A 13,785-nucleotide genomic window follows, 5' to 3' on the forward strand; every position below is an offset into this window, starting at 1 on the left:
TACGGAAAATGTTCTGCCACTCATTTTTGTATTTTAGTGATTAACATATATGCTTTGTATAAGTTTTCTGTTTCACTAGCTTAAGTCCTCATTTCCCATGAATATGTAGCACTTGTACGTTTTTTCCTTACTTTATCTTCATGCTGGATATTGAAACTGGCATGCCTACTACTCTATATACTTCTCTTGCAGGTACCTTTGAAAACGGTCTTGGATACTGTTAAGAGCTTCATGTCCTATTTGTTCGTTCTATGGCAGGGTTTTTCTTTTAGTACACTTAACTATTTAAAATTGATTGATGTTTAACAAAACTGATACATTTTCTAGAACCCATCTTTCTTTTTGCTTGTTATGTCTTTACCCTTTTTTCACAAAGTTTCTAATGTTCATCAATTATTTGTGTTACTGAGCATTTTTCTTTATGGAATGGCAATCAACTCGAATTTATGATCTGCCAAAATAGAAATGTAAACTGTTTTTTCTGGCTGATATTTTGTTAATACTTGGTAGCTGACCCAGACTACACTAAGAAATGCTCAGTGGGGTGGCCTGCCACTGCAAGATGGCGGACGGGTTTTAGGGCTGCTCCATCGGGAGACTCACAATCTGGTTACAACCGCCGCCATCTGCGCCTCGGGGGCCCAAACTTGGGCAGATCCTTGCGTGGACTTGGAGCAGCATCATTTGAGCTATTTGGCGTAGCATTCTGACTTCAGGAAGGCCGCCTACTTCACCAGAGCCTCTCCGGGCTGCAAGGCCTGCATCGTGGCCTGGTGCCTGTGAGAAAGGCCCAAGAGACATGGTGCAACCAGAGCACGGGGACTAAGTGTCGAAGGGACAGCCAATGCGGACACTTGAGACCGAAAAGCAGGAGTGGGAGGCACTCGATCGCTTGCATCCCGTGCTACTGCCTGCAGCTGAGAACCTTCAGTTGGCACCCCGTAAGGGGCGCAGGAGGCACAGCCCCCTTGAGAAAGAAAGGCACAAGAACAACTGTAGCTAGTACGGGTGGCAGGGGGGTAGTCTATAACCCGAGTCCCTCTCTGTCAGACAGTGTAGCTTCCATACTCAAACCCGCCTCCTCACCCATGACAGAGCTGCAGCGGCTGGTGGGAGCCCCGCTGATCGCTATAATGGGACAGTGGCCCAGAGGGCTTATAGTCTCCCACACTCCCCTTTTGTCTCGAACACAATATGTCTGCATTGAGGGTGGAGTTGATAGCCCAATACACACTCTCTCAACCCCCCTCGGAAGATCACTTTGAAGCATAAATCACCTCTTCCCGGGACTGCTCGTGACGCTCCACTGACTAATCCAGCATAGGAACTGGGGGCCTGGCAGGTCCATGACGACTCCCAATCTAGTACTTTGTGACACTTCTCATTGGCAGGTCAGTTAACTGGTGCCATAGCTACCTACGAGATGTAGATCACTCGGCGGTGACCAGTCATGGGACGAAGGGGAGGAGCAGGACCCCAGGCTCTGAAACTACTAACCGCTCTGACCAGGAAGTCCCACTGGATACCTAGTCCATGGCACTCAGACCCGAAGCTGGATAAAATACTCTAGGCCATCGCTGACACTAGGCAGGACCCTAGGCACTCTGGTTCATGCAGTAGCGGTTGAGTTGGGCATGTTAAACGATGGCCAGCTAAAACTGTCAGACCACGTTACACACCATGAAAGTGCAATAAATGGGATTAGACCGACACCAAAAGACCTGGCAGACAAGTTGGATCCCTCACTACTAAGGTTCAAGAACTGGAAGCTAGGGCAGAAGACTCAGAGGGAAGTTCCCGCCTTAACAACTTCCACATAGTGGGCTTCCCAGAAGGGGAAGAGGGTGCGGATCCAGTGCAATTCTTCGTAACCAGGCTGATGCAGGCAATTGCTTCTAGTAAGCTGCCCCTTACTTTCTGGTAGAAAGCGGCCACCGAGTTCCAGCACGGCGACCGCCAGCAGGGGACCCCCAGGCCTGTAGTGGCCAGGATAATGAACTGCATAGACATGAAAGCTCTATTGCAAGCTTCCTGCACCAATTCTCTAAAAAAAATGCCCGCACACAGCAGAGTCCAATGGCTAACAAATCAGGGCTTTTCTTTGAACACATTAGTATACTGACATTTACTGAGAAGAAATGGATCCCCCCAACTAGACACACGACTAGCGAGACTTGCAGTCTGCCCCAGACGAGTGGAGGATTTTTTACACTATGGCTATCCCCATCCTTGTTCCTGAGTGATAACATTGCTCCCTAATGCACTTTTAGGAACACCCTATCTATGGGGGAGTGTATTAACTGTTTGAGTGACTATGGGTTATGGGGCCGCCCTGGGAGAGGAGTTGAGGGTTTTAGTTTTACAGTTTATAGTCATGCAGTGTGCTATTGTCTTATCCTGAACAGTATGTATCTCTGAGTTTAGGCATGTGAGAACAGTCACAGTCTCCTGTTTTCCCTCATGCCCACAGTAATGTTGCAACATCAGAATGGCTAGAGTAAGCATATTAACATGGAATGTCCGTGGTATGGGCACAGCGTGTAAAAGGCATTCAGTTCAACAATATATTAGATGGGGCACGCAGATTGCATTGCTGCAAGAGACTCTCATTGCAGGGGGTGAAGATGACCGCTTGCAAAAGCACTGGCGTGGTCAATGTTTCTGTACCGCGTATTTCGGTTTTGGTGGGGGGAGGGCGCTAGTTTCGGGTATGGCCCACAGTCCCTTTCTGTTACATGACCACGGATATAGACCCAAAGGGCGTTAGTCTCTAGTTGAAGGGCAATTGAATGGCAGACCTGTCATGTTAGGGAGCATTTATGCTCCTAATGTAGCACAGCCGCCTTCTTGTCTCCCCTATCCAATATACTTGCTAGATGGGCTCATATCCCATGGTTAGTGGGGGGGCTTTAATTGTGTGTTGTACCCACAGCTCGACAGCTCACACCCACCATTAGTCTTTCCCTGTTGTGACAGCTGCTGCCCACCTGTTCCATTACCGTTTGCACTGGTCCCTACTGGACTGTTGGCGATCACTTCACCCAGACACTAGAGAGTACTCCTATTACTCGCCCTCACACAACCTGCATGTGCGAGTAGACCGAATATTCTGTGGCCCAGCCGCAAGACTTCAGGCCATGGGAGCAGAGTACTTGGGAAAGACATTCTCGGACCATAACCCTCTGCAGTTGGAGTGCGGAGCTATATGGCCACCTGTCCCCACATGGCGATTGCAGTCTGCCCTGTTGGAAGACCAGGTATTCCGAGGTGCAACAGGCGAGACGTTATCCCATTATCTGGCAGAGAACTGGGGCACAGCCCTCTCCAGGCTTATAGAATGGGAGGCACTGAAATCTGTACCTAGTGTGGGGGGGTTAGGGGGGAGTTATGATCAGGACAACCCCAACGCAAGTAAGTTCTAAGCAAGTGGACATACACAGAACATTCACCACCCACCACCAAACCCTCCCTTCATTTTAGCTTGGTCACACTAACCCATCGAACCTTTGGACAGAGACTATCTCAACACGCCTATCACACTGAAGGAAATCCTGCCTGTTACACTACAGCCCAATTGCCCTCAAAAGCATCTATTAGTAGATTTGCATCATTTACGGTGGAAGCCCGCACATTCCAATATCTAGGCATACATATTTACCATGAGACACAAGACATCATAGATAACAACCTCACCAAAACCATCGCTTTTCTCTGTCCTCAAATGGCGTTCTGAAGTACTTTGCCACTCCCAGTGCAGGGTAGTGTGTCCTTGTCTAAATTGGTGATGTTCCCCTGCTTGCTCTATTATTTCCACAACCGTAAGGAGCACATACCCCGATTCACGTTGCACGCTGCTCTAGGAAGTTTCGTCTGGAACAAGAAGAGACGCTGGGTAGCGCTCCGCAAATTACAATTACCAGTAGACAAAGGGGGCCTAGGCGCCCCGAACTTTGGACATTATTATTTAGCGGCATAGCGCCAGTGGCCCGCTCATTGGTTTGAGGGCACGTCACGGAGGAACTAGGACTCCCCTCTCATACTCGTGGACAGCGTGTGGTCCAGCAGACCTTCCTTGCCCGAGCGTGACTGCCACGAGATTCCAATAACCTGCTACGGGTAGCATGTGACTATATTCCTCGCAGTCTGCGAATCGTGCTACTCATTCCCCCCCCCCTCCCCACAATACTCTCCTGAGATTCCATTATGCTCCATCACATTATTTAGCAACATGATCGGGAGCAGGCGCGCAACACCCATTGGACTCACAGGGCTTCAGCCCCCCCCCCCGTCGTGTGTGGCAGCCCGGGATGAGAGACCTTCCCGGGCAAAAAAGCAGCCGCACCCGAGCACTTCACCGGTCTTTTAAAAGACCATTTGCATGTTAATGAGGCCTCGCTGTTGTTTCACCCCTTCTAAGAGCCCCTGCAGCTCCACTCTGCCTATTGCTTAAAGTTCAGCCCCCCCCGAAATTTTTGCTCAGCCCCCCCCCCCCCCCCCGAAATTTGGCTCTAGTTGCGCCTCTGATCTGGAGGGAAGGCGTGGAGACGTGGGAGGCCGCAGCAGTAGGCACACTGCTTTTCCAAGACTGCACGCTTCTGCCCTTTGATAGACGGGAAGAGGAAAATGAGCTCCCGGTGGCGTCACTTCCTGGCTCATGGCCATTTTAGCTGAACTGAATTGGCTATGGTACATCACAGACACGGAACCGGAACAACACCCACTGATGCACACTTCACATCATGGGCAGTGGTCACTGACTAATCATATGGTTTGTGAGAAACCTGGCATACACTACACATGACCCATTGTCCTTTAATGTATTTATTTATTTGTAGGCTGATAACTAACAAAGAGAGTTGGAAAGGGCACTTAGGTGCCAAAGAAAATTGTCACGAAACGCTACGTTTTAGTGCATGCAGCATAACATCCTGCACAGGGCTTACCTCGCACCAGCGACTCTCCGCCAGATGTGTAGGTCACCCTCGGACTGTTCTTGATGCCTTCAGCCGGTGGCGGGAATGGCAAATACGTTCTGGAGCTGTCTGGGGGCAGTGGTGCTATGAGGCGTCGTCCCAAAGGCATTATCGGAGGTGACCGGCCACACAATGAATGTGTGTGCGATGGAGGGCTTACTGTTGGGACTGTTTAAGCGCTCGAAAATTGCGAAAGCTACAAATCGTGTCCTTGATTAAGCACTGCTTATGGCCCACAGACGTATTGCCGTGCACTGGAAGTCCCACCCATTACCAGGCATTGCTCACTGGTGTGCAGCAACACTTAAGTGAGGGAAGGCAGAGGCCGCGGCACTGAGACGAGAGGAGGCCTGCAAATTGTGAAAAATCCCAATTGCAGTAGACTGGGAGGTGCTGCTCCTGTAACAAACTTATAAGGAGGAACTAATTGGTTAAGTCCACGCTCGCGTCCACATTTGGGCTCACCCCCCTGAGTACTTAGTGTGGTTCAACCCTCCCCACCCGACCCCCTACTCTGACCCCTATCTCATTCTTTCACCTAGGCCCCCCTGTTCCCTCCTGTATATCCTAACACTTAGTTTCACGCCACCATCCCATTGTACGTTGTCACACAAAGGGGTTAAATAGATACGGCAGGAGAAGATGAAAAACAAGCCAAAGAGTAACTAAAGATGTGATAATGCCACTGAATGACCTCTTGTTCCTTACTGTTTAAATGTTTGTAAAATGAAGGACCAACGACGCCTGCCACTAATATTGTGCCTAAATGCAAGTATAAGTTATTTGCTGGGAACACCACTTACGTATTTGTCACATTGATCCTGATGCAACCTTTATGTATGTGTAATACTACTGACATTCAATAAAATTGGTTACAAAAAATATGAAATGTTCAGTATTAAACACAACTGGTATCTTAATCAAGGTGCCTCTTCTTTTTTTCTAGGGAAAGATGAAGTCCTTGTGTGATGACTGGAAAAAACTTCCTGTGTCACAAAAACAGGTAATGCTCCTGAATTGTACTTTGTACTTGCCTAATAAATAAAAAAAGGTAATGCGTCACATCTCTGCTTCCAAAACTACCCCTATTTCTCACCCATTTAACTCACTTCCTCCTTCTGAAACCAATTGGTATTCCCCTCATGCGCCTAGCCTCTGCTCTGATAATTCTTTTGGATATAAGCTATGAATCCTTAAACCTTAGTCTTGTAAGCAGTTTTTCCTGTGGACGATCAAGTGTCTAGGAGTAATGAAGATTACCAATAAGTAACCCAGGCATTTTCACCAATTTCATTTTATGGGATTCAACCCTGTTTTATTTGAGATAAAAAGTTTACAGTGATAGGATTTTGACTGAGCAGCTAATACGTTCACTTAATTTAGCCTACGAACCACTAGACAATTTTCATATTTCTTTCATATAATTTTCCTTTATGTAGTGAGACTAATATTGGATCAGTAAAATAGTTGGTTAGAGGATGGTGCCAAGTTCCCTCCAAAGAGAATCATTCATGGGTTTTTTAAATTCTACTCTGAGTACACATCCTGTGAGTAGAAATTGGGGATGGGAAATCACTGAAGGTATTCAGTGCTAGTTTAAGATCAAGGTTTTGTGCCATGTCTCCATTATCCCTATATTTTGGGTTGTCCAATTTTCTTCTTCACTCAAACTGGACTGGGTTTTGGTTATGTTATTTGGTATGAGTTGATTTGTTACATTTTTGACTAGTTAGTGTTGTTGTCTAAGAAGGAGGCAAATAATGATGTGCCCATTTATTTGGTTTTCCCCAGTGAAGGTTAAGTCCCCTGAGAGTATATATTGTCAGATAAAATCATGTGGTTTATGTATCCATGCATGGTTCAGTGAACAAAGAGGTATCACTAGGAGGGTAGTTGAGTATATTTAAGTTAGTGTGAGAGGAGGAGGCTGGTTTAATTATCATTAGCAGGTTGTCAGCGGACCATCAGGAAGATTCTACCAGCACTCAAACAGATCTACTCAGCAGTGTGACCCCTGCCCTAACAAGGCAAGAGTAGAAGAAGGTTGTAATCCTTAATATCTTTCAAGTCTACCTTTAGTGATTTTGGTCCTTTTGATTTTTGGATGGGCAATGACAACTGTGATAGCTTTTGTCTGAAATTCACAAAGTTTCAGATGTTCCTCTTAGCGTAAGGGGTCAGTTGAAAATTCATATTGATTATTTAGTCTCCATTGGTGTGATTTATTTATATATATATATATATATATATATATATATATATATTACCTACTGGCGGTCGCCAGTAGGTAGTTATAGTTAGGACCCCTTTTCCATAGGAAATCCGCAACATTCTATTTTGAATAACTTTGGCGCCGGTCGATGAATCCTCGCGAATTTCTCAAAATAGGTGGGGCGCTACGCTCCACTCCTACCCTGAAAGTCTCGGGGGGATTCGTCAAGCGGGGGCTGAGATAAAAGGGGGGTCCCAAAACGCGTTTTTCCCATGCATTTTTCCATAGGACCTTTAGACAGGGCTACAGCCCGAACGGCTGAACAGAATTACTTGAAATTTGGTAGAGAGGTAGTCCCTAGGTCAAGGAAGTGCCTTTTGTAGGTTTGGTGTAAATCTGTTCAGTAGATTCTGAGAAAATAGCCTTTAAATCAATATATATATCTGAGCCAGCTTACGGTACGCGTACCGTAAGCTTACCGTACGCGTACGGTGGCGTGCGCGAGCGCGATTCTGATTGGCTGTTAGATCTTAGTAAACATTCGAATCGGCCGAAACCAGGAAGCGGCGGCCGCCATTTCGTGTGTTTCACTCAGAAAAAAAAGAGTGAAAACAAGAAAAGGGGGCAAGGAGGAGAGTTACAGACCCCCTTACATTTGTGAGGGGGTCAAAGAAGGACTGTAAAGTTCAAAGAAAACATTTATTGATTTTTTAAAAAATCACGGGGTACGCGTACGGTAAGCTTACGGTAAGCGTACGGAAGAAAAAATAAATTAAAAAAGAAATGAAATGCAGATTTAAGAGTTTAGATATTAGGGAGCTCTAAAAAGAGCCGTTGTGTTTATGAAGTCATTTTTTTAGTGGTACCTACAAGTAAGTACCGATGCAGAGTCTAAGGTTCAAGAGGAAGACTCTGTTCCCTTCATCATTGAAGTGCACACCATCTCCTCTATAAATGTCTTGCATGTCATAACGCAAGTTGTTGTGGTAAATGGCACCCATACCATAGTCACGGAGGAAAGCAGAAACAGATTTGTTGACGTGCTTTCTTGCTTTGTCAATCTGCGGACAGAAATGATTGGACCAGTTCCATTTTTGCCTTTGGCATATGTTGGAAAACACAAAGGCAGTTTTAGGGAAAAGTGAAAACAGTTGTGCAAAGGTGTCCTTCATAAGCATTTCCAGACCTACCCCAGTCAAAGTGCCTAGGTCATTGCCACCACAGTGCACTATTATGAGGTCAGGGTGTTGGATTTGCATGAAGGATTTCACCAATGGCATCAATTGGTGCAACTTTAACCCTCTCTGACCAATCCATTTAATGTCTACATTTGGCAAAGCAAGGTCTCTCACCATACCTGTTTTCTCTGCAAACTTTTCACTCCAGAAGACATAGCTGTGCCCTACAATCCACACTGTGAACATCTTCAAAGGAGAACTGGATGCACCCAGGAGGTGTCTTTCAGTAGAATGGCAATATGAAAAGAAAGACAGTTTGGAAATGGAGGCATACATATTTTTTTCAAAACAAAAAGAACTGATTGGCTGTTTCATACCATTCTAGAATAAAAACTAGGCTGTATGTGTAAATTAATAGAAGCATGTTTTGTATTGGTACAAAAAAATGTGTTACCAAAGAACAGTACTATGGATTTGCTGTTAGGTTTGAAAAGTCAAGCACTCTTGCTCTGTGGAATTGAAACATTGTGTGGCGAACTTCTGACCTAACTCCACACAGCAGTGTTCCATGAGCACGCTTACGGCAAAAGTGCGCATGCGCGTAAAAAAGACACGCGCTTGCGTGCATGCGCATAACAGTCACTACCCGACACTTCCGCTACACGCGCACGCGTCCCACGCGGAGTACGCGCGGCTACGCAAATTGCGTAACTATACGCAAGCAGCGTAGAAAAATTACGGGCGTTGCGTAAACCGTACGCTTACCGTAAGCTTATGGTACGCGTACTAAAAAAAATAATAAAAAAAATATAAAAAATGTACTGCAAATAAATTTTACATGTTTATTTTAAAAAATATATTTAAAAAAAACATATTAAAGAATTTTAAAAATTTAACCATAGTCTAAAAAAAATAGAAGAAAAAAAAAAATTAGCATTTAAAAAACCTTGCAAATTCACTGAAAAAACCATGGGTTTCACACACGTTATAGTTAGGAATTAGCATTTAAAAAACCTTAGAAATTCAGTGAAAAAACCATAGGTTTCACACACGTTATAGTTAGGAATTAGCATTTAAAAAACCTTAGAAATTCAGTGAAAAAACCATAGGTTTCACACATGTTATAGTTAGCTGGACATTTTACTCGTAAAAAACCAATGAAATTCCCCCGTTATAGTTAGTTCAGCTAACTATAACTCGCGCGCCCGCAATGCACTGCTGATGACGTCACATATTACATCACTCATGACATGGTCAGTGACATCACTCATGACATCACTGATGACATCTCAAATGACATCACTCATGACATCACTCATGACATCATCCTTGTGATAGAGTGGCAGACCTCCTCTCACCCTAATATAACCTTTGATACACACATTCAAAAATAGAGACTAAAATTTTCAAAACAATGGACATACCAATAACAGTTACAACAACCTCTTCAGTAATTCTAAGATCCACATACACATCCACTCATTCACCAACAGCCCTCTACAGTCACTCATACATGTACTCACTTATCATATGTACTCATACACCTATACATCCTGTTACACAATGCCACTCATCCATAGAGCTACTCACACACATAGTCACTCATGCTAATAAAGAATCAAACATACATTTACTTGCATATACAGTTATACACACACCACCACACTTACTTCTACGCAAACTTACACATACTTAGTCTTTTAAACAATCACTTATAGAAATACATACTTATTCATACAGGAACTCTTTCAATCTCTCACTCTCACATATACTCACTTATATACACCAATAGTCACATATACTAGTTTAAAACATATGTAGTTACTCATAAAGACATTATTGAGACAGTCATTCACTCACTAACACACCCATACACACACTCATCCACCCATGCAGTCCTGCACACATGCTCTGTTCAACACATACAAACAGTGAGTCACTCATTCATGCACCTATGCACTACGTCATACCCCCCACCGAACCATGCAGACACTCAGACTAATACTCAAAAAACCAACTAATAACCTATATAGACACCCATGTAGCTACTCACCAACCCATGCAGCCACTTATACACAAAGTGAAAAAATGATACAGATATTTACATATTTAAACATTACTCACTAAGCCATGTATTCACTATGATACACTTAATCAGTCAGTTACACAATCAATTTTTCAAAAAGAAATCATCCATTTAGACAGTAATATACCCATTTATTCTTCCATCGACCTTGAGATATACATATATAAAACATATTTAATTTTCAGAAAAACACACATTCACTGGATGATGTCATCAGTGATGTCATCAGTGATGTCATTTGAGATGTCATCAGTGATGTCATGAGTGATGTCACTGACCATGTCATGAGTGATGTAATATGTGACGTCATCAGCAGTGCATTGCGGGCGCGCGAGTTATAGTTAGCTGAACTAACTATAACGGGGGAATTTCATTGGTTTTTTACGAGTAAAATGTCCAGCTAACTATAACATGTGTGAAACCTATGGTTTTTTCACTGAATATATATATATATATATATGTTTTTTTTATAGCATTTCAATGCATTACAACAAGTTACAGGTCACAATTCACCGCAGTCAATCATGGTGCTTCCCCAACTTTCAGATGCAGATATACAAATGTCTTTGATAAATAGGTACAAGAATAGCAACCTGACCTAAACAGAACATATCTCAACCTTTAACTGATTACACACATCTGGTACCTGGCCTGACTGATTCTTTGGTCATGTGTATCTAGTGTATGGCGCTGTGCCTAGTGAAGTGTAACCTTGTACAATGAGCGTGGTGAGAGGGTACACAGGTCCAGGTCTGCAAGTTTGGGGGTCTGGCCAAACCAGTCTCATTCTAGCCCCTTCGGTTGTGCACCACTCTGCTGCCTGTTTCAACCAGCTCTCCACTGTTGGAACCTTATTACTCAACCAGTAGATCGCCTGTCTCAGTCTGGACTGCATTAGGGTAAAGTCAAACTTTTATTTCATTGGGTGCTTGGCTGTGGGTGCAGGGGTGGTAGACCCCAATCCCCAGCAGGAAAAACTGCGGGGTTGCCGGCAGTTCCAGGTTTAGCCTGTCTCTATGTATGCTTGCTAACTGCTCCCAGTATCTCCGTACATGCCCATGTCGGGTGGTGATATGCGGCTCCATCTTGGTCGCACCTCCTGCCATTGTTTATCTTGAAACTGCTCACTACTATCCCCCTCCCATTTGTGCCTTGTATGCAACAGTGGTTTAGTTGTGTCTGCACGGATTGCCTGATAGAACTCCTGAGCTCTCATCTGCTTTAAAGGTTTGTGTCAGTGTATCCATGATGCATGGCTCTGTAGTCTGTGAGCCCTATTTTTTGGGCTCGATAGTGTAAAAATTGTCCGCCCCCCACTTGGGAGAGGTTTTGCGCCTTGGCCCAAGAGAGCAAAAAGTCAGTCAAAATAAATATCGCCTGCCTCACAATAGCTTCGCATATTAAGCTACTTGTTTATATGCAAATATCCAGGGAGGTCCCAGAGCGGCGCAGTCTGCAAATAGGCAATTGTGCATCCCCATTGGGCTCCAAACAGTTCATAACCATTTTTGTTTTTAAACATATTTTATTGTGTATCTTAGGTTGTCCAAAAAAAAAAACACATCACATTTCAATTACATATTGGGTATCATACTAACAGTATACACTCACTACAGTAACTTGAGCATATTCAATCTGTTGTTGAGTCCCTGCTCTTACATTGATAAAACAATCCCCCTCCCTCCCCGAAATTCTCAAGAAACCCCAACTCCCATCCTCCCTCCCCCAGTAGCAGATCTCAACTAACACCACCATCTTGAATATTGTGGAGTTTTGCTGAGAGCCCTACCTCCTTCTAGCTATATTTTCATTACTCCCACCCTTCATCGCCAGTCCAGGATTGAGATCTGGCATTTCTGGATCAGTTATGCGGTTCCTCCTCACCACCCCATATCTGTTGCTCTGGGCTCCTCAGCGGGGATTCCCCCCTCTGGGGAGGACTCCCCCCGACGCAAGCTTCGGCTCTCTTAAATTATCTACCAACCCCTCCCAAACTGTGGCTCTCTCTAATGACCTGATTCCCCGTCTGGCATTTCTAAGGAGTGCTCTCCCCTCGCAACCTGCCCACTTCTCTAATTCTCTCTTCCAGGCTGGGATTCTGGGTCCCACAGGGGACTTCAATTGACGCGTAATCTCACGCTTAGCTAAAACCAAGGCCAGGTCTTGGAACCTGCTAGTGACCAACGTCTTGGAGATATGTGGAATTAATCCCAGGAGACAATGTGCTGGGCGCATGGGACTGGTCTCTTTATTATCTCCCCAATGGTGGCACAAAGTATAGTCCAATAGTTACGTCATTCTGGACATGCCTAGAGCATATGGAGGAGTTCCGCTCCCACCTCTCCACATCTCGGGCACTTCGCAGCGTCTCTCCAGAAGAATTTGTTAATTCGTCCTGGTAGAGGTATGCCCTATTCAATATCAAAAAATTAATTAGCCGTAATCAGGCATTTCTCGAAGTCCTAGGGATCTCGATCAATATATTCTCCCACGGTTTGCCTTCCAAGGGGATATTCAAATCCTTTGCCCATCTATCCTATGCCGTGCTCAGTGGTTGTAAGGTGTCCCTGCTCAGGGCCCCATAGAGGCATGCAACCGCTTTAATCCTACCCCTTGCTGTGCCCACATAGCCTCAGGTTGCGTAGGTGTGGAGTCTTGGTCGCTCCCGTTCCCCAGTGCACTCGAATCGCCGCCACAAACCCCGCATGTAATAAGAAATGCCCGTGGGGCAAATCGTATCCCTCTCTGAAGTCTTCGAAAGGTATGAGCTCTGCGTCTCTATACAAGTCTCATAGTCGTGCTGCCCTGCTAACTCCCAGCCACCGAGGCCCTCCCATGGAGCACCACGAGGAGCACCCTCAATATTGTTACGGGTAGGTCAGATCAGTAGGGAACCTGGGTATGCGTCATTCAGAGGCAGCATCTCCAACAATGCTGTGCCACCCGCACAGACTCTGGAGTCCTCCGCTAAGGCTCTGTCTGTTCTCAGCAATAATCGCCATAGTGCATGCAGGTCCGGCGTAAGCGGGTCCACCTTTTGTACCTGAGACTGCTGGTCTCCCACCCACCGCGCCAACCACTGTAATTGGGCAGCGATATAATATCGCGCAAAGTCTGGGACTGCTCAAACAGTTCCCACTCCTGCAGGGACATTTGTACAGTATTCTCCCTGGGGATCCGAGCGGCCCTTTTTCAGTATAGTGCCTGTGTGAGTTCCTATTGTGTTTTCACACTCTTCAGGGGAGATCTATAAATGCCGCTTTCTGTCCCTTGCCATCCCACTATAAATTGAAGTTGTAAAGCCTGATAATATGCTTCCAGGTCTGGGACCCTGGG

At 45.1% G+C, this 13,785-nt stretch overlaps 1 protein-coding gene across 1 annotated transcript in view; it reads left to right on the forward strand.

Annotated features, from left to right (window-relative positions):
* TFAM (transcription factor A, mitochondrial) overlaps positions 1-13,785 on the forward strand; it is a 277,871-nt gene that overhangs the window by 244,838 nt on the left and 19,248 nt on the right. The window contains exon 6 of the mRNA XM_085605807.1: positions 5,920-5,976. Within this exon, the coding sequence (XP_085461933.1) occupies positions 5,920-5,976 (57 nt within the window). The remainder of the gene's footprint in view (positions 1-5,919; positions 5,977-13,785) is intronic.

Source organism: Triturus cristatus, chromosome 1_2 (assembly GCF_964204655.1).
Source record: "Triturus cristatus chromosome 1_2, aTriCri1.1, whole genome shotgun sequence".
NCBI classification, from domain to species: Eukaryota; Metazoa; Chordata; class Amphibia; order Caudata; family Salamandridae; genus Triturus; species Triturus cristatus.